This window comes from Oratosquilla oratoria, chromosome 28 (genome assembly GCF_046742065.1).
Source record: "Oratosquilla oratoria isolate Oo_2021 chromosome 28, ASM4674206v1, whole genome shotgun sequence".
NCBI lineage: Eukaryota > Metazoa > Arthropoda > Malacostraca > Stomatopoda > Squillidae > Oratosquilla > Oratosquilla oratoria.
In genome coordinates, this window is record NC_134804.1 from 2,096,097 (window position 1) to 2,115,000 (window position 18,904).

General features: G+C 37.6%; 1 protein-coding gene across 1 annotated transcript in view; it reads left to right on the plus strand.

Moving 5' to 3' along the window:
* Nucleotides 1-18,904, plus strand: part of LOC143040194 (protein O-mannosyl-transferase 2-like) — a 103,570-nt gene that overhangs the window by 29,756 nt on the left and 54,910 nt on the right. Inside the window, exons 6-10 of the mRNA XM_076210860.1 lie at nucleotides 656-764; nucleotides 7,892-8,051; nucleotides 8,362-8,468; nucleotides 12,456-12,541; nucleotides 13,885-14,035. Coding sequence (XP_076066975.1) covers nucleotides 656-764; nucleotides 7,892-8,051; nucleotides 8,362-8,468; nucleotides 12,456-12,541; nucleotides 13,885-14,035 — 613 coding nt within the window. The remainder of the gene's footprint in view (nucleotides 1-655; nucleotides 765-7,891; nucleotides 8,052-8,361; nucleotides 8,469-12,455; nucleotides 12,542-13,884; nucleotides 14,036-18,904) is intronic.

The window sequence follows — 18,904 nt, forward strand, 5'->3', positions numbered from 1 at the left end:
ATATAAAGGTTAATGTCGTAGCACATTTGTAAAATAAGACTTATTGACCCACTGTCGGAGAATAAGATAAGATGGACAGAAATTCTGTATATTTCGACCACTATCTGTGGTCCTTTTCAGCAGAATGATACATAGTGTAGAGTATGAGAGTATATATAGGTAAGAGGGGTACATTTGGGGACAGAGAAAAAGGGCGGACTCAGGTTATGTGTCCTTGATGAGGTCGGGGCGGAGGTTGGCCGATAGTGAGGTCAAGCCCGGCTGCTTTAGAGATGGACCTCTTGGCAGTCATCAAAGTTTTGCAGTCTGGGGACCACTGACCTTTGGAGGTATTAAAATTAGGTATATATTTAATAAGGGAGGATTCTATAATTTTCCTTCGAAAGCTGCAGTGGAACTTATAAACGATGGTAGCATTATAATTCTCTTTGCTGTTATGTAGGAACACTGCGGAATTTTCTTGACCATATTTGATGGAGTTCTTGTGTTCCTCAATTCTTGTAGTCAGTTATCTTCCTGTTTGGCCCCAGTATACTTCTTCACAGTCCTTACAAAGTAGTTTGTTAACCCAGGGGCTGGTATCTCCAGGTTCTCAAGGGACAAACGCACGGCGAAAATTTTCTTCTGTTTATAATTATATTTTCTCCCCATGCAGATACGTTCATACACCGTCTCAACACTCTAATCCTGCTGGATCCATTTCTACTGCTTGCCATACTTACTTCTGTATACGGCGTTTACAAGTTTCATAATCAAAGTCAAAGGTAAGAGGCTTTAACTCCCTTTTTGTACCTGTTTAGATTTTGTTCTGTCTAGCGCCAGGCGATTTTATTCAACTCAGGACAAGATCTTAATGATTATGGGGGTTTAGGCTATTTCAGCCAACCCCTTCGCTACGATGGCACCTGTGGATAAAATTATATCTGAAAATTGCTTAAATTGGTATTACTGTTTGTATGAGATTTTGGGTAATATTTTATGTATCTCATGTTCTTGGCAAACCTCGCAAATCTGACCAATATTTTGAGTGCCTTTGTTAAGGACATGTTAAGCATTTATAGAACATACTGACTTCAAATGACAACGAAATATCATGTAAAGGTTTGGGGTTTCAAGAATGCTGTAGACGCCCGGGCTTTTGAAAAGTAGAGCTCTGGACTTGGCAGAAAGCCCCGTCCTCTACTTGGGGGCTACTTCTCAGCAGTCGTCTGTGTAAGAGGAATACCATTAGCTTCATTGTTGACTTTATCTTATCTTTTTATGTTAATGAAAATTACATTGCTTTCCCCACCTAATACTGCAGGAAGGACTACCATTATCCGCCTTTTTCCAGTTTATCAGCCATAATAGTTCCAAAGTTTTCTTTTTGAGAAGAGTTTTGTGTATACTGCATTAAAATCACTGAATGTGTAGATAACAAATTAAACAGAAAGCATACATCGATATGTGTCTTGTATATATATATATATATATATATATATATATATATATATATATATATATATATCATAAGTTCAGGATTCGAACCTAGAACTATAGTTCCAAGCTCACCGCCTTGCCCACTGAGCCATGGAGCAGCGGCCTGATTTTGTTTCTTCTCATAAGTTCAGGACTCGAACCTAGAACTAAAGTTCCAAGCTCACCCCCTTGCCCACTGAGCCATGGAGCAGCAGCCTGACTTTGTTTCTTCTCATAAGTTCAGGACTTGAACCTAGAACTATAGTTCCAAGCTCACCCTCTTGCACACTGAGCTATGGAGCAGCGGCCTACATTGTTTCTTCTCATAAGTTCAGGACTCGAACCTAGAACTATAGTTCCAAGCTCACCCCCTTGCCCACTGAGCCATGGAGCAGCGGCCACTTTATCTCTTCTCATAAGTTCAGGACTCGAACCTAGAACTACAGTTCCAAACTCACCCCCTTGCCCTCTTGCCGCTGCTCCATGGCTCAGTGGGCAAGGGGGTGAGCTTGGAACTATAGTTCTAGGTTCGAGTCCTGAACTTATGAGAAGAAACAAAGTCAGGCCGCTGCTCCATGGCTCAGTGGGCAAGGGGGTGAGCTTGGAACTATAGTTCTAGGTTCGAGTCCTGAACTCATGAGAAGAAACAAAGTCAGGCCGCTGCTCCATGGCTCAGTGGGCAAGGGGGTGAGCTTGGAACTATAGTTCTAGGTTCGAGTCCTGAACTTATGAGAAGAAACAAAGTCTAGTCCGACTAATAGGGCATAGGCTATTGATATATATATATATATATATATATATATATATATATATATATATATATATATATATATATATATATGTGTGTGTGTGTGTGTGTGTGTGTGTGTGTGTATGTGTGTGTGTGCGTGCGTGTGTGTGTGTGTGTGTGTGTGTGTGTGTGTGCATATATTGATTGATGAAGTTAGTGACAGTATTTGAGAAGGTGTGTGAAAGAAGGAAGCTGAAGATAAATGTGGACAAAAGTAAGGTGATGAGATGTACAAGGGGAGAGAGTGACAGTAGGCTGGAAGTGAGCATTAAGGGTGAGAAACTGGAGGAAGTGGATAATTTCAGATACTTGGGTGTGAATGTAACAGGAAAAGGAGTGGGGGTGGAGGTAGAATGTAGATTGAGAGAAGCAAGTAAATGCCTTGGTGGATTGAAAAGTGTAATGAGGAATAGACATCTGGGAATGGATGCTAAGAGGAGGTTATATGAAGGAGTGATTGTGCCAACAGCAATGTACGGGGCAGAAACATGGAACACGAGAGAGGAAGAGAGAAGGAGTTTGAATGTGTTTGAGATGAAATATCTGACAAGTATGATAGGGGTTACTAGGCTAGATAGAGTGAGAAATGAGGAGGTGAGGAGGAGAACAGGGGTGGAAAGGGAGCTGGGAGATAGGGTTGATGAAAGAGTATTAGGATGGTTTGGACACATGGAAAGAATGAGTGAAGAAATGGTTGTTAGGAATCACATTGGTCCACTATTATCTGCTGACGGTCAACTTGAATATTCAAATGAAGGAATGTGTAATATTTTAAACGATTATTTTAGCTCAGTATTCGTAAAGGAAACACCTCAAAGTGAACTCCAAACTGAAACCTGTGAAAAGTCTAGGGTAAACTTACCACGGTAAAAAAAAAAAAAAAAAAAAAAAAAAAATTAAAGGTGTATAGATAAACTCAAAGTTAATAAAACACCAGGGCCTGACGGTTGGCATCCAAGAATCTTAAAGGAAATGAAAAATTAAATTGTTGTTCCATTAGAAATTATTTTCAAGAAATCCATCATATCCGGAGATGTCCCAAGAGAATGGAAGCTAGCTAACGTTACTCCCATATTCAAAAAAGGTGACAAAAAGAAACCAAATAACTATAGGCCTATAAGTTTGACTTCAATCGTCGGAAAAATAATGGAAACTATCATCAGAGATGCTATCGAACATCATTTAGAAAGTAACCGTTTGATAAATGACAGCCAGCATGGTTTCAGACGGAAACGTTCTTGTGTGACTTACGCGAATTCTACAACACAGTTATCTCGAATTATGACAAAAGAAACAATATAGATTTAATATATCTAGACTTTGCAAAAGCTTTTGATACCGTCCCACACGAAAGACTACTTACTAAATTAGCTTCACACGGAAAAAGTGGTAGCCTATCAAGTTGGACTAGTAATTGGTTGAATGATCAAAAACAGAGAGTTGTTTCAAATGGAAAAACTTCTAGATGAAATTTTTTTTACAAGTAGAGTTCCTCAGGGTTCCGTTCTTGGGCCACTTCTATTCATAGTATATATAAATGATATAGACCATGGACTAAAATCTACTGTTTCCAAATTTGCTGATGATACAAAACTGTACGGAATGGCAAATGATCACTTAAATCAATTAGATATTCAAGAAGATTTAGATAAATTACAGCAATGGTCTGAAAAGTGACTAATGAAGTTTAACACAAGTAAATGCAAGATAAACGAAACACCTCAAAGTGAATTCCAAACTGAAACCTGTGAAAAGTCTGGGGTAAACTTACTACGGTAAATATAACAAAAGAAAAAATTAAAAGGTGTATAGACAAACTCAAAGTTAATAAAACACCAGGGCCTGACGGTTGGCATCCAAAAATCTTAAAGGAAATGAAAAATGAGATTGTTCTTCCATTAGAAATTATTTTCAAGAAATCCATCATATCCAGAGATGTCCCAAGAGAATGGAAGCTAGCTAACGTTACTCCCACATTCAAAAAAGCTGACAAAAAGAAACCAAATAACTATAGGCCTATAAGTTTGACTTTAATCGTAGGGAAAATAATGGAAACTATCATCAGAGATGTTATCGAATATCATTTAGAAAGTAACCGTTTGATAAATGATAGCCAGCATGGTTTCAGACGGAAACGTTCTTGCGTGACTAACTTACTCGAATTCTACAACACAGTTATCTCGAATTATGACAAAAGAAACAATATAGATTTAATATATCTAGACTTTGCAAAAGCTTTTGATACCGTCCCACACGAAAGACTACTTACTAAATTAGCTTTGCATGGAATAAGTGGTAGCCTATTAGGTTGGACTAGTAATTGGTTGAAAGGTCGAAAACAGAGAGTTGTTTTAAATGGAAAAACTTCTGGATGGAAAAGTGTTGCAAGTGGAGTTCCTCCGGGTTCCGTTCTTGGGCCACTTCTATTCATAGTATATATAAATGATATAGACCATGGACTAAAATCTACTGTTTCCAAATTTGCTGATGATACAAAACTGTGCGGATTGGCAAATGATCACTCAAACCAATTAGATATTCAAGAAGATTTAGATCAATTACAGCAATGGTCTGAAAAGTGGCTAATGAAATTTAACACATGTAAATGCAAGGTAATGCACATAGGTAAAAATAACAGTAAGTACGATTACAAGTTATTTGGAAATTCCTTAACAAAAGTGGATAGTGAAAAAGATCTCGGCGTAATTATCAGTAACGACCTCAAATCATCCAAGCAGTGTATTTCAGCCTCTGAGAAAGCAAATAAGATTCTGGGATTGATTGCGCGATCTTTTGATTTCAAAAGTCCATCACTCATTAACAAGCTATATAAATCGTTAGTTCGTCCACATTTGGAATATGCTGTTTCCGTATGGTCACCGAATCTCATTAAAGACATTGACAGACTGGAAAAAGTACAACGGCGAGCCACAAAACTTATTCCAAATATCAAAAATAAATCATACGAAAATCGACTTAAGCACATGAATCTGTTTTCCCTAAAAAAGCGTAGACTCAGAGGTGACTTGATACAGGTCTTTAAGATTTTAAAGGGAATTGACAACATCAAAAGTGACCAAATTTTCACATAGAATGAGAATCAGACAAGAAACAATGGTCTCAAACTGTCCTGAAATGGATTCAATTTGGAAGTAGGTAGAAACAACTTTGCCAACCGTGTAGTTAATGAATGGAATGCACATAGGTAAAAATAACAGTATGTACGATTACAAGTTTTTTGGAAATTCGTTAACAAAAGTGAATAGTAAAAAAGATCTCGGCGTAATTATTAGTAACGTTCTCAAATCATCCAAGCAGTGTATTTCAGCCTCTGAGAAAGCAAATAAGATTCTAGGACTCATTGCGCGATATTTTGACATCAAAAGTCCATCACTTGTTAACAAGCAATATAAATCGTTAGTTCGTCCACATAATAATGATAATAATAATAATAATAATAATAATAATAATAATAATAATAATAATAATAATAATAATAATAATAATAATAATAATAATAATAATAATAATACTGATAATAATAATAATAATAATAATAATGCTGATAATAATAATGATAATAATAACAATAATAATAATAATAATAATAATAATAATAATAATAATAATAATAATAATAATAATAATAATAATAATAATAATAATGATAATAATAATAATAATATTAACAATAATGATAATAACAATAATTATAATAATAATAATAATAATAATAATAATAATAATAATAATAATAATAATAATAATAATAATAATAATAATAATAATAATAATAATAATAATAATAATAATAATAATAATAATAATAATAATAATAGTGATAATAATAATAATAATAATAATAATGATAATAATAATAATACATACATATACCAAAAGCTTTTTCCCCCTTACACGAGAGGTAGCCAAAAGACAAAGGCATAGAAACTACTCCTACCCATTCCATCCCCTACATACCCCACTCCCCTCTACCCTCTTCCCTCACTCTTATCTTGGCACCTCCTGGATGACTGGTCATCCCTCATCTTGTCCACTGCCCTGGGTCAGAAGCAGTGTCGCAAGACACAGCACATCCACAGCAAGACCGCTTCATTAATTCAGGCTACGTCAATTTATTTCTCATACATACTCCCTCACCCCCATCCCCCACCCACTCCCCCTCTTGCATCACATCATCATCCATATACAATCATTCTCCATTCACCCCTGTCTTCTGTCCTTTCCCGTCCTTCCTCAACAGACATTCCCCTCTTTCCCAATGCCCCTTTTACCCCATCCATCCATCTCATCCTAGGACGCCCCCTCATGTTCACTCCTTCTACCTCTGTCTTCCACACCTCTTTTACTAGTCTTTCTTCATTCATTCTTTCCATGTGTTCAAACCATCCCAATAATCTTTCATCAACCCTACCTCCCAGCTCCCTTTCCACCCCTGTTCTCCTTCTCACCTCCCCATTTCTCACTCTATCTATCCTAGTAGCCCCTATCATACTTCTCAGGCATTTCATCTCAAACACATTCAAACTCCTTCTCTCTTCCTCTCTTATGTTCCATGTTTCTGCCCCATACAGTGTTGTAGGCACAATCACTCCTTCATGCAATCTCCTATTAGCATCCATTCCCAAATGTCTATTTCTCGTTACACTTATTAACCCCCAAGATATTTATTTGCTTCTCTCAATCTACATTCTAACTCCACCTCCACTCCTCCCTTTCCTGCCACATTCGCACCCAAGTATCTAAAACTATCCACTTCCTCCAGTCTCTCTGCTGCCACTCTCTTCCCTTCTACATCTCATCACCTTACTTTTACCCAAACTAATCTTCAGCTTCCTTCTTTCACATACCTTCCCAATCTCTGTCACTAACTTCCTCAATCCCTCCTCTGATCCTGCTACAAGCGCAGTGTCGTCAGCAAACAACTGTCTTATCTCCCACTTTTCTCCATTTTCTTTAACCATCTTCAATCCCATACCCACTACCCTTGCATTAATAATAATAATGAACATAATGATAATGATAATTAGAATGATAATAGATATAACAATGATAATGATATCAAAGAAAACTAAGAGAAATATACAGAACTAAGATGATTTTGGACTTTTGTAGAGATAGCACCCACAAGATTACACAATCCATGGTTGCTTAGGCGCAACGAATGCTAACTCAAGTGAATTTGAAAAAAAGACAAGTTAGTACCTTCGACTTTGTTTTATTTCCCTTACCTATCACCTGAAGAATTTATCAGTCCAGGACGACCAACTGAAGAACCCCTTGGTAGTCCACCTGAAGAATTGTCATCCCGAGCAGCAACACGTGAAGATTCGTCACCCCAGATAAAGATGTAACCTAATCTAACTTAACGTAACGAGAGGGTACTTTTCTCATCAACTTACACAAGTGAAGATTCGTCACCCCAGGATATCCCACCTGAAGATTCGTCACCCCAGGATAGCCCACCTGAAGAATTGTCATCCCAGGATAGCCCACCTGAAGAAGTGTCACCCTGTCGAAGTCTGGGGTGACCATTTTTCAGTTAGCCCCTCCCTTTTTCTCTGTCCTGCCGTCCCCCTACCCCATCTCCCTCATTCTTTTATTTTGTATGTGTCTGCTCCTTAGGGAATGGTCAAGGGCATGGTGGGGCTGGCTTACGTTCACGGGTGTGCAGCTCGGCCTCGTCATGAGCATCAAGTACGTGGGCGTCTTCACAGTGTTGTATGTGGGGATCCACACCGCTTTCCAGCTTTTCACCATCGTCACCAACAAGGAGCGGCCTTTGGTGAGATTCGTCGTTATCATTAGTGTTTTATGCTTTCTCAGCGATGTAAAAGGCGTCAAGCTTCATATCTACCATGACCGACCGTGCCCAATGCAGAAGAATTTGTTATTTTGAATGTTCGATTTCTGTTGTCCAAAGTAATTGTGTTGCATTCATTTTAAATGTTTTCCTCTTGAATTTGAAATCCTATGCTCCGTCCTGGGAGGCGTGCCTGTCCTGTGTAAAAGAGACTTGCAGTTAAATAAAGCGAATTTTTTTTTTTTTTCGTTCCTCGTGTTGAATGTAGCTATTATATCAATCCATCTTACAGTGGCATGTGATCCCGCACACGCTGGCTCGCGCTCTTTGCCTCATCGTTGTGCCTGTCGCCGTCTACTTCTCCACCGTCGTCATCCACTTCATGATATTAACTGAGGGGTAAGAGACACGACGGTTCAGAGAAGGAAATCCTCCATACACACACACACACACACACACACACACACACACACACACACACACACACACACACGCACGCACGCACGCACGCACACACACACAAACACACACACACACACACACACACACACACACACACACACACACACACACACACACACACACACACACACACACGACCTTAAAAAAAAAGAGGTGAATAAAAAAATAGTCAATGACTGAGAAAACTGGATAAGATAGTTTTTAAGGGAATTGCTCACCAACAAATGCAGGAGAACGCTAAAGATACAGTCATTAAAGTAATCGAGGAAAAATAAAATTTGGTAATAGATACAGTGGATAAAAAGAAGTGTATAGTAGCATATGGTCTAAAGGAAAAATACAATCTAGTTAGGTCCTTGAGAGACAGACAGAATTAGCAAGAAAAAGTCAGAAAGTAGTACAAGACAAAGAGAAAAAAAAAAAAAATAGAAAAGGAAACAGAGGAAATGCATAGAATGGGAAGATATGCAGGAGGAAATCGATCCCTAAAGATCAAATTCAGGTCACAAATGGCAGCGAAAGAAATACTAGCAAAAAGTGGACACTATAAAGATGTATTGATAAAAAGAGACATGAATGATGAGGAAAGAGAAAGAGAAAAGACATAAAAAAAAAAAAAAAAAACGGAGACCGAGAAAAAAAAAATTCTATTGGAGTGTTAGATATAAGATTGAGAAAAAGGTATATTCAAGAAAAAGAAACGAAAGGAACAGAGAACGAGATGGAAAGTGCAGAAAATTAAAAGTGGGTTATACAAATATAGACGGATTAATTTCAGGATTAAATGAACTAAATTATTACCTGTCAGAAGAAAAACCAGACATAATGGGAATTGTGGAGACAAAATTAAGGGGTCCATTATCACCAAACATGGATTATATAATCACTGGCTTAGAAATAGAGAGGAGAAACAGGATGAAGGAGTCATGTTCTTGGCTAAGAAAAAACTTAAATGTGACGGAAGTTACAAATGGAGAGAACAGGGTGGAAATTACCATGATAAGCGTTGAAGATAGTGACATGAAAAAAAAAAAAGAAAAAAAAAAAAAGTGTTTTATGTGTAATAAAAAAACGAGGTCTTGGAGATTATTCTAAAATGTTAAAAGATACAATGTTTTTATTAAATGAAGGATGGAAGGAACATGGTATTTATGGGAGATTTTAACTGCACAGAAATATGTTGGGAAGAGATGACACTGAAAGGTGGAGAGGATCTATGGAGAAATGTATTGCTTGATATGACTATAGAACATATAATGACAGTGTGCAAAAGAAAATACCATATATAGAAATAATGGAGAACCGTCGAGACTAGATTCATTATCTATGTCAGAACCTGATATTGCGGATAAAATTGAATACAGGACACCAGCTGGGAAGAGTGACCACATATTACTTGAGTTAGAAATACAGAAAAGGAAACTGATGTATAGTAAAACGGTCTTTGAGGAACTTAGGGAAAAAATCAAAAAGCTAGTTGGGAAAAATTCTACAAGGAAGAGACACAAGTGGAAGAAAAATCGATGATTCTGATGAAAATCTGTAATGAAGGAGTGGATAGATATGTATCAAAACAAAAAACAGGAAAATGTGTTTATTAAGTGCTGGTTTTAATAGAAGGTGCAGCGAAGCGAAAGATAGAAGAGGTAAAGCTTGGAAAAGATGGCAAAAAGAGAAACAACCTAGAAAATGGGAAATATATATCAATCAAAGGAATGAATATGTAAAAATACGCAGGGAGGAGGGAAAAGAAAATATGAACAAACATAATAGAGAAATGTAAGGATCAACCAATACTGTTCTATAGATATGCGAACGTTAAACTAAATAAACAAACAGGAAATAGTGAAACTACGCCAAGAGAATATGAAATACACATAAGATATAGAAGTGGCTGCAGTCATGAGCAAACTCTTCAAGTCGGTTTTCACCAGAGAAAATGTACAGCATCGGGATGAAGGGCGAGAAGTGAGATCCCCTCCCATGAGGGAAATAATAGTATAACGAAAAGAAATAATGGACAAAATAACAAACCTTGATGTCAGGAAATCGCACGGCTAGGATGGAATTGCAAACTGGACACTAAAAGAATGTAAAAAAGAAGGAAAAATACCAGAAGACTGGAAAAATACCAATATCGTATCAATATATAAAGGAGGAAACAAGGAAGACCCAACAAATTACAGGCCTGTTTCCCTTACAATCACGGTAGCCAAAATTTGTGAAAAGATTGTCAAAAATAAATGGATAAAACATCTGGAGGAGAACAATATACTAAATCCGAGACAAATTGGAATTAGACAGGAAAGATCATGTACCACAAATTTTATCTGTTTCTACTAAAGACTATTAGATATCATACAGGAAGGGGACGGATGGACTGATTGTACTTTCCTAGACCTACAAGAAGTTTTTGATAAAGTCCCTCACCAAAAACTATTAAGAAAACCGGAAACCATAGGAGGGATAGAAGGTAACCTACTGAAATGGATGAAGGATTTCTTGCATGAAAGAAAAATGAGAGTAGTGCTTAGAGATAAGAGTTCTACTTAGGAGGAGGTGATTAATGGAGTTCCACAGGGATCAGTATTGGCATCAATAATGTTTGCTATTTATGTGAATGGCATGGATGAGGGTGTGGAATGTTACATGAGCTTCTTCGCAGATGACGCAAAGCTGTTGAAGAAAGTGAGTACTGAAACGGATTGCGAGTCGCTACAGAGAGATCTGAACAGGGTTTGTGAATGGAGTCAGAAGTGAAGTGGACTGCAACATAAAGAAATGTAGCATAATGGAATTTGGAAAAAGTAAAAAAAAAAAAAATTATATCAAGACAATATAAAATCGGTGCACAGGAAGTAAAGAAAGTGGAACCTATGAAAGACTTGGGAGTAATTATCACAAAGGAACCTACAACTTGCTAAGATTAATAAAAAATGCTTTTGCTTACTTGGACGAAGAAATGGTGAAGAAAATACTGGTCACACTGATAAGGCCCAAATTGGAGTACGCAGCGACACTATGGTCACCCAGTACAAAAAATAAATAAATAAATAAATAAATAAATAAATGAATAAATAAATAAATAATAAATAAATAGAATAAATAAATAAATAAATCGAATAAATAAATAAATAAATAGATAAACAAATTAAAATAAATGAAATTGAGAGAATCCAGAGAGCAACTACGAAGATGGCCCCAACACTTTCAAAACTGCCATATGAAGAGATTGTCACAACTAGAATTACCGACTCTGGAACAAAGAAGAGAAAGAGGTTATAGAAGAGACCTGAAAAAGAACAGCTTTCCCCACAGAGTGGTGGATGTATGGAACGAACTAGACGAAACAATAGTGTGTGCAAAAACAATACAAGAATTCAAGAGCAATTTAGACACTGCGAGATACAGAGACGGGACACTACGAGCGCAGCTTCACTTTCTATAAGATACAACGAGGTAAATACACACACACATACACACACATACACAGACACACACGCACAGACACAAACACACACACACACACAGACACACACAGACACACACACACACACACGCACAGACACACACACAGACACACACACACACACACACACACACACACACACACACACACACACACACACACACACACACACACACACACACACACACACACACACACACACACACACGAATCTGTTCTTTCTCTTCCTTTGGCTGTGGTGGTGATCCAACCATTCCTATTCAGAGTTGGAGTATAAACACTTCTAAATTGAGTATATAATTTAATATATGTCTGCATTCAAATTTGTATGGATGATTGGTAACCTGGTAACAAATATTTGAAAGAGCTTATTTGCCGCTCAGTTGTACAGAAGGACAGTCATCGAATGTAAAGATATTCATAACTATTCGTAAGAATGTCTCAATTGTCCACAGGTCCCCTGGTAGCGGGGGTTACTATCCAACAAAGTTCTTCATGGGTCTTAACAATACCGAGTATGACAACACGACCTTTCCTCCCTGTGAGTGACCTAGTTTTAAGGTTTTGGTTGTTTTCACTCTAACAGAATGGCTTTGCACTACATTTCTGATTAAGATTATTTATCAGGTTTAAGCTTACTACTGTATATGCATCTCCATTATTGCACATCGTCACGTTAGACCTCGATAATTCTTCAGGTGGGCTATTCTGGGGTGATAATTCTTCAAGTGGGCTATCCTAGGGTGACGATTCCTAACTTAACCTATCCTAACCTAACCTAAACTAACCTAACCTAACTTGGCCTAACGTAACCTAGCCTAACTTAACCTAACCTAACATAACATAATCTTACCTAACCTAACCTAGCCTAATGTAACCTAACTTAAACTAACCTAATCTAACCTAACCTGACCTAACCTAACCTAACTGGGGTGGCGATTCTTCAGGTGTTGTTGGTTGGGGTGACAGTACTTCAAGTGAGCTATCCTGGGGTGATGCTTCTTCAGGTGGACGTTCTGGGTTGACAATTCTTCAGGTAATCCATTCCATCTTTATTGTATCTAATCCCTATCTTAACGCGCACGATATCCTTGTCAATCTAAACTAAATGATATCGGTTGGTGGTAATACTTAAAAGCATAATTATAGAAACAGAGGTTAATAACCATTTACTTCAATAATCTCTGACACCTGTAATTATTCATATAACCTGGACCTCCATAGAATTTTCATTTGGTTGAAACATTATTTAATCTTACATTTGTCACTTACTGTAGTTCTTTACTACAATAACCTCAGTACCAATAAGTTAATTGTTTTTTTCTTTGGATTTTGCGTAATTTCATTCCACTAAAAATTCTAACCTGCCTACACCGAAGAAGCCACGCCTGCGCAAACTTGAATGAATAGTTCTATCAGACAAAAATTCTGGTCACAAATTCTTATATATCTAAGTGCTTTGAGTCATAAGAAGCTAGATAATTCACAATTCTAGTGAAACAAATACATAGTAATAAGTTACTTTGGATTATTTTACTCTGCCAGAATATCGTATGTAAACAAAACCAACCGTCTGAAAACTCCCTCATCAACCAATCAATCCATTACCCCAGTCCTATCTTAGGGATGAATCAGGAAACTGAGCACGACCATCGGCCACTCAGTGAAGAAATTGTATATCTCCTCCTATTAATATCTAAACTACTTCAACAAATCAATATATACTTATTCTTTCTTATCGTATTAATAAGCTAATTTTTTTCATCGTAGTAGCAAGCTTCTAACTGTTAATGAAGTGTTACGATTATCATTTCTTTCCAAATTTACGCAACGAAACTTAACAACCATTTTAATTCCCACGCCTTGCCACGACTTTGACCTCAGACATCCATTACGGCGCTAATATCACAGTGCAGAACAGTCGTCCAATGATTGGTTATCTGGAATCGTGGTATGATCTCTTCCCGAGGGAGTACTCGGCACCATGTCAACAGGTCACAACGTCTACACTCAAGGATCCAGAGGCGCTGACATGGTGAGTACTGTATGTGGAAGTCTGAGCATGGTTTCCTATGGATAAATGGCACACGGATTCAGTGGCATATATTATACTGTATGTTGTAGTGATGATGTGCAACAACCATATGCATACATACACCAACACACAAACACACACACACACACACGCACACACGCACGCGCGCGCGCATATTCGACGGTGCAATGGTACCGCTTTCGACCACTAATTCAGCGATCCGAGTTCAAGTCCCAGCCAGGGCTGGGAAAAAAAATCAGCATCGCTGCACTCCGAGCCGGCACTCCAGCTTCAGTGGGCAAGGATTTGTGTGTGTGTGTGTGTGTGTGTGTGTGTGTGTGTGTGTGTGTGTGTGTGTGTGTGTGTGTGTGTGTGTGTGTGTGTGTGTGTGTGTGTGTGTGTGTGTGTGTGTGTGTGTGTGTGTGTGTGTGTGTGTGTGTGTGTGTGTGTGTGTGTGTGTGTGTGTTTACCTAGTTGTATTATACAGGAAGGGAGCTATGCTCGTGATGACACGTCTTTGTATCTCTCGGCATCAAGTTTTTTCTTAAAATCTTGAATAGTGTGTGTGTGTGTGTGTGTGTGTGTGTGTGTGTGTGTGTGTGTGTGTGTGTGTGTGTGTGTGTGTGTGTGTGTGTATTTACCTAGTTTACCTAGTTGCATTTTGCGGGAGAAGAACTTTGCTCGTAGAGACCGGCAGTTGTATCTTTCCGCATCCAGTTCTTTCATATCATGTATAGTCATGTATAATCATGACATGTATAGTCATGTATAGTTTTAGCACTCACTGTTTTCTCTTTCAATTTATTCCATGTACCTATTACTCTGTGTGGAAAGCTGTTCTTTTTCAGATCTCTTCTGTAACTGTCCTTCTTAAGTTTCTTCTTGTGTCCTCTTGTATTTCTTCTCTCCCATTTAAGTAGATCATCCCTATCAAGGATTTCCATCCCTTTCATAATTCTATAAATGGTTATCAAATCGCCTCCTTCTCCTCTTTGTTTCAGAGTTAATAAGTTTAGTTTGTCCAATCTTTGTTCGTATATCAACTTGCTAAGTGTTGGGGCCATCTTTGAATTCTTTCTAGTTCTTTATGTTTTTTATTATACTGGGTGTCCATAGTGACGCTGCATACTCCAATTTTGGTCTTATCAGTGTAACTAGTATTCTCTTTACCATTTCCTCGTCCATGTAGTCAAAGGCCACTTTCATTGATCTTATTATGTTGTAGGTTTCTCCAGCTATTTTGTTTACATGTTTGTCTGGAGTCATGTCATTTGAAATAATCACTCCTAGGTCTCTTTCTGAGTTTACTTTTGTAACTTCCTTTGTTCCAATTTTGTATTGACCGGATATTCTATTTTTACTTTGTCCAAATTCCATTATACTACATTTTTTAATGTTGAAATTCACTTCGTTCTTTTTACTCCAATTCCAGACTTTGTCCAGGTCTTCCTGAAAAGATTTGCAATCTTCTTCGTTATTCACTCTCTTCAATAGTTTCACATCATCTGCAAAAAAGTTTAAATAACTATAGGCCTATTAGTTTGACTTCGATCGTAGGAAAAATAATGGAAACTATCATCAGAGATGCTATCGAATATCATTTAGAAAGTAACCGTTTGATAAATGATAGCCAACATGGTTTCAGACGGAAACGTTCTTGCGTGACTAACTTACTCGAATTCTACAACACAGTTGTCTCGAATTATGACAAAAGAAACAATATAGATTTAATATATCTAGACTTTGCAAAAGCTTTTGATACCGTCCCACACGAAAGACTACTTACTAAATTAGCTTTGCATGGAATAAGTGGTAGCCTATTAGGTTGAACTAGTAATTGGTTGAAAGGTCGAAAACAGAGAGTTGTTTTAAATGGAAAAACTTCTGGATGGAAAAGTGTTACAAGTGGAGTTCCTCAGGGTTCCGTTCTTGGGCCACTTCTATTCATAGTATATATAAATGATATAGACCATGGACTAAAATCTACTGTTTCCAAATTTGCTGATGATACAAAACTGTGCGGAGTGGCAAATGATCACTCAAACCAATTAGATATTCAAGAAGATTTAGATCAATTACAGCAATGGTCTGAAAAGTGGCTAATGAAATTTAACACAAGTAAATGCAAGGTAATGCACATAGGTAAAAATAACAGCAAGTACGATTACAAGTTATTTGGAAATTCGTTAACAAAAGTGGATAGTGAAAAAGATCTCGGCGTAATTATCAGTAACGACCTCAAATCATCCAAGCAGTGTATTTCAGCCTCTGAGAAAGCAAATAAGATTCTGGGATTGATTGCGCGATCTTTTGATTTCAAAAGTCCATCACTCATTAACAAGCTATATAAATCGTTAGTTCGTCCACATTTGGAATATGCTGTTTCCGTATGGTCACCGAATCTCATTAAAGACATTGACAGACTGGAAAAAGTACAACGGCGAGCCACAAAACTGATTCCAAATATCAAAAATAAATCATACGAAAATCGACTTAAGCACATGAATCTGTTTTCCCTAAAAAAGCGTAGACTCAGAGGTGACTTGATACAGGTCTTTAAGATTTTAAAGGGAATTGACAACATCAAAAGTGACCAAATTTTCACATTGAATGAGAATCAGACAAGAAACAATGGTCTCAAACTGTCCGGAAATAGATTCAATTTGGAAGTAGGTAGAAACAACTTTGCCAACCGTGTAGTTAATGAATGGAATAAACTTCCTGCACAGGTAGTGCAATGTAGTTCAGTTCGAAGCTTTAAGAATCATTTAGATAAATACCTAAGTAAGATGCTGTAATTATTATAATTTATGTTATATTATTTGTTTTTGTTTTGTTATAATTTGTCTGTCTGATTTTCATTTATTATTAGTTATATGTCAATTTATTATCATTTACTATTTACCTGTTTGTTTGTTATTCAACTATACCAATGCATTTATTTATGTATTTTAATTGTTATTTACCTTGTTATAGTTTTAATTTATTATTAATATATATATATATATATATTTTTTTTTTTTTTTTTTTTTTTTTTTTTTGAATCCGACCTAGATATGGATCAAAAGGTCTCCTGTCGGCATGCTTTGCCTTTGTAATTCCTTCATCCATGTCGTTTATATAAATAGCAAACATTATCGGAGCCAACACAGAGCCTTGGAGGACTCCACTTATCATGTTTACCCAGTTTGAGTTCTTTTCTCTAAGTATCACTCTCATTTTTCTTCCTTCCAATAATTTTCCTTGTATTCCACCTATTGTTTCAATTTATTTTAGTATTTTTTTGTGTGGTACTTTGTCAAAAACCTTTTGTAGGTCCAGGAAGGCACAATCTGCCCAGCCATCTCTTTCTTGTATTATATCTACCAATCTTGAGTAAAAGCATATCAAGTTTGTAGTACATGATCTTCCACTTCTAAATCCAAACTGGTTGGGATTTAATATTTTGTTCTCTTCCAAGTGTTTAGTCCATTTATTTTTGATAACTCTTTCGCATATTTTTGCAATTGTACTTGTAAGGGATATCGGTCTATAATTTGTTGGATTTTCTTTATTTCCTCCTTTATATATTGGAGCAATATTAGCATTTTTCCAGTCTTGTGGTACTTTTCCTTCTTTGGGTGAGAAGTCAATTATCTTGTGTATTTTATCTGTGAGTTCGTCTATGCATTCTTTTAATATCCTGTTCGCTATTCCGTCTGGCCCATGTGACTTTCTGACATCGAGTTTCTTTATTTGGTCCCTTATTTCTTTCTGTGTTACCGTTATTTCTTTCATTTAAGGGATCCTTCTTGGTGACTATCATCCCACATTTGTGTGTGTGTGATTCACCATGGTCTTGGATCACGTGTTGGATCACGTGATCGATAGCTATTTCCCCTCTGGAAAAGAACACAGAGATCATATATGACCGATCTATGGGTAATGCTGTGACAACACGCACATACATACACAACTCCCCGCCCACGAGAGTTGGAGCAACGACTCGCGGCGAAGCGATACTGAAACTATTTCAGCCCTGGGCGCGATTCGAACACGGACCACCACAGTAGCGGCCGTTGGCGCTACCACTACCCAACAAAGATTTTCATGGGTCTAAACAATACCGAGTATGACAACACGACCTTTCCTCCCTATGAGTAACCTAGTTTTGAGTTCTTTATTTATTCATTTTTTACTGTAACAGAATGGCTTTACACTACATTTCTGATTAAGATTATTTATCAGGTTTAAGCTTACTATATGCATCTCCTTCGTTGCACATTGTCACCCCAGATTTCGACAGAATGATGCTTCTTATGGTGTGTGTATTTGTGTGTGTGTATGTGTGTGTGTGTGTGTGTGTGTGTGTGTGTGTGTGTGTGTGTGTATGTGTGTGTGTGTGTGTGTGTGTGCGTGAGTGTGTGTGTGTGTGTGTGTGTATTCACTTGGTCTTTGGATCACGTGTTGGACTCGTGATCGACAGCTATTTCCCTCCTGGAAGAGAGCTCAGAGCTCGTAGGTCCGATCTATGGTTAATGCTATGACCTTGCACACACACACACACACCCAACTCCCTGCCCACGAGAGTCAGAGTAACGACCCGAAGCGCAGCGGTACCGAAATAATTTCGGCCCTGGGCAGGATTCGAACCAAGAACTGCGGGCCACTATGGTGGCAGTTCAGCGCTCTACCAACTACGCCACCGAGTCGTGTGTGTGTGTGTGTGTGTGTGTGTGTGTGTGTGTGTGTGTGTGTGTGTGTGTGTGTGTGTGTGTGTGTGTGTGTGTGTGTGTGTGTGTGTATGTGTGTGTGTGTGTTCACCTTGGTCTTTGGATCATGTGCTGGATTCGTGATCGACAGCTATTTCCCTCCCGGAAGAGAGCTCAA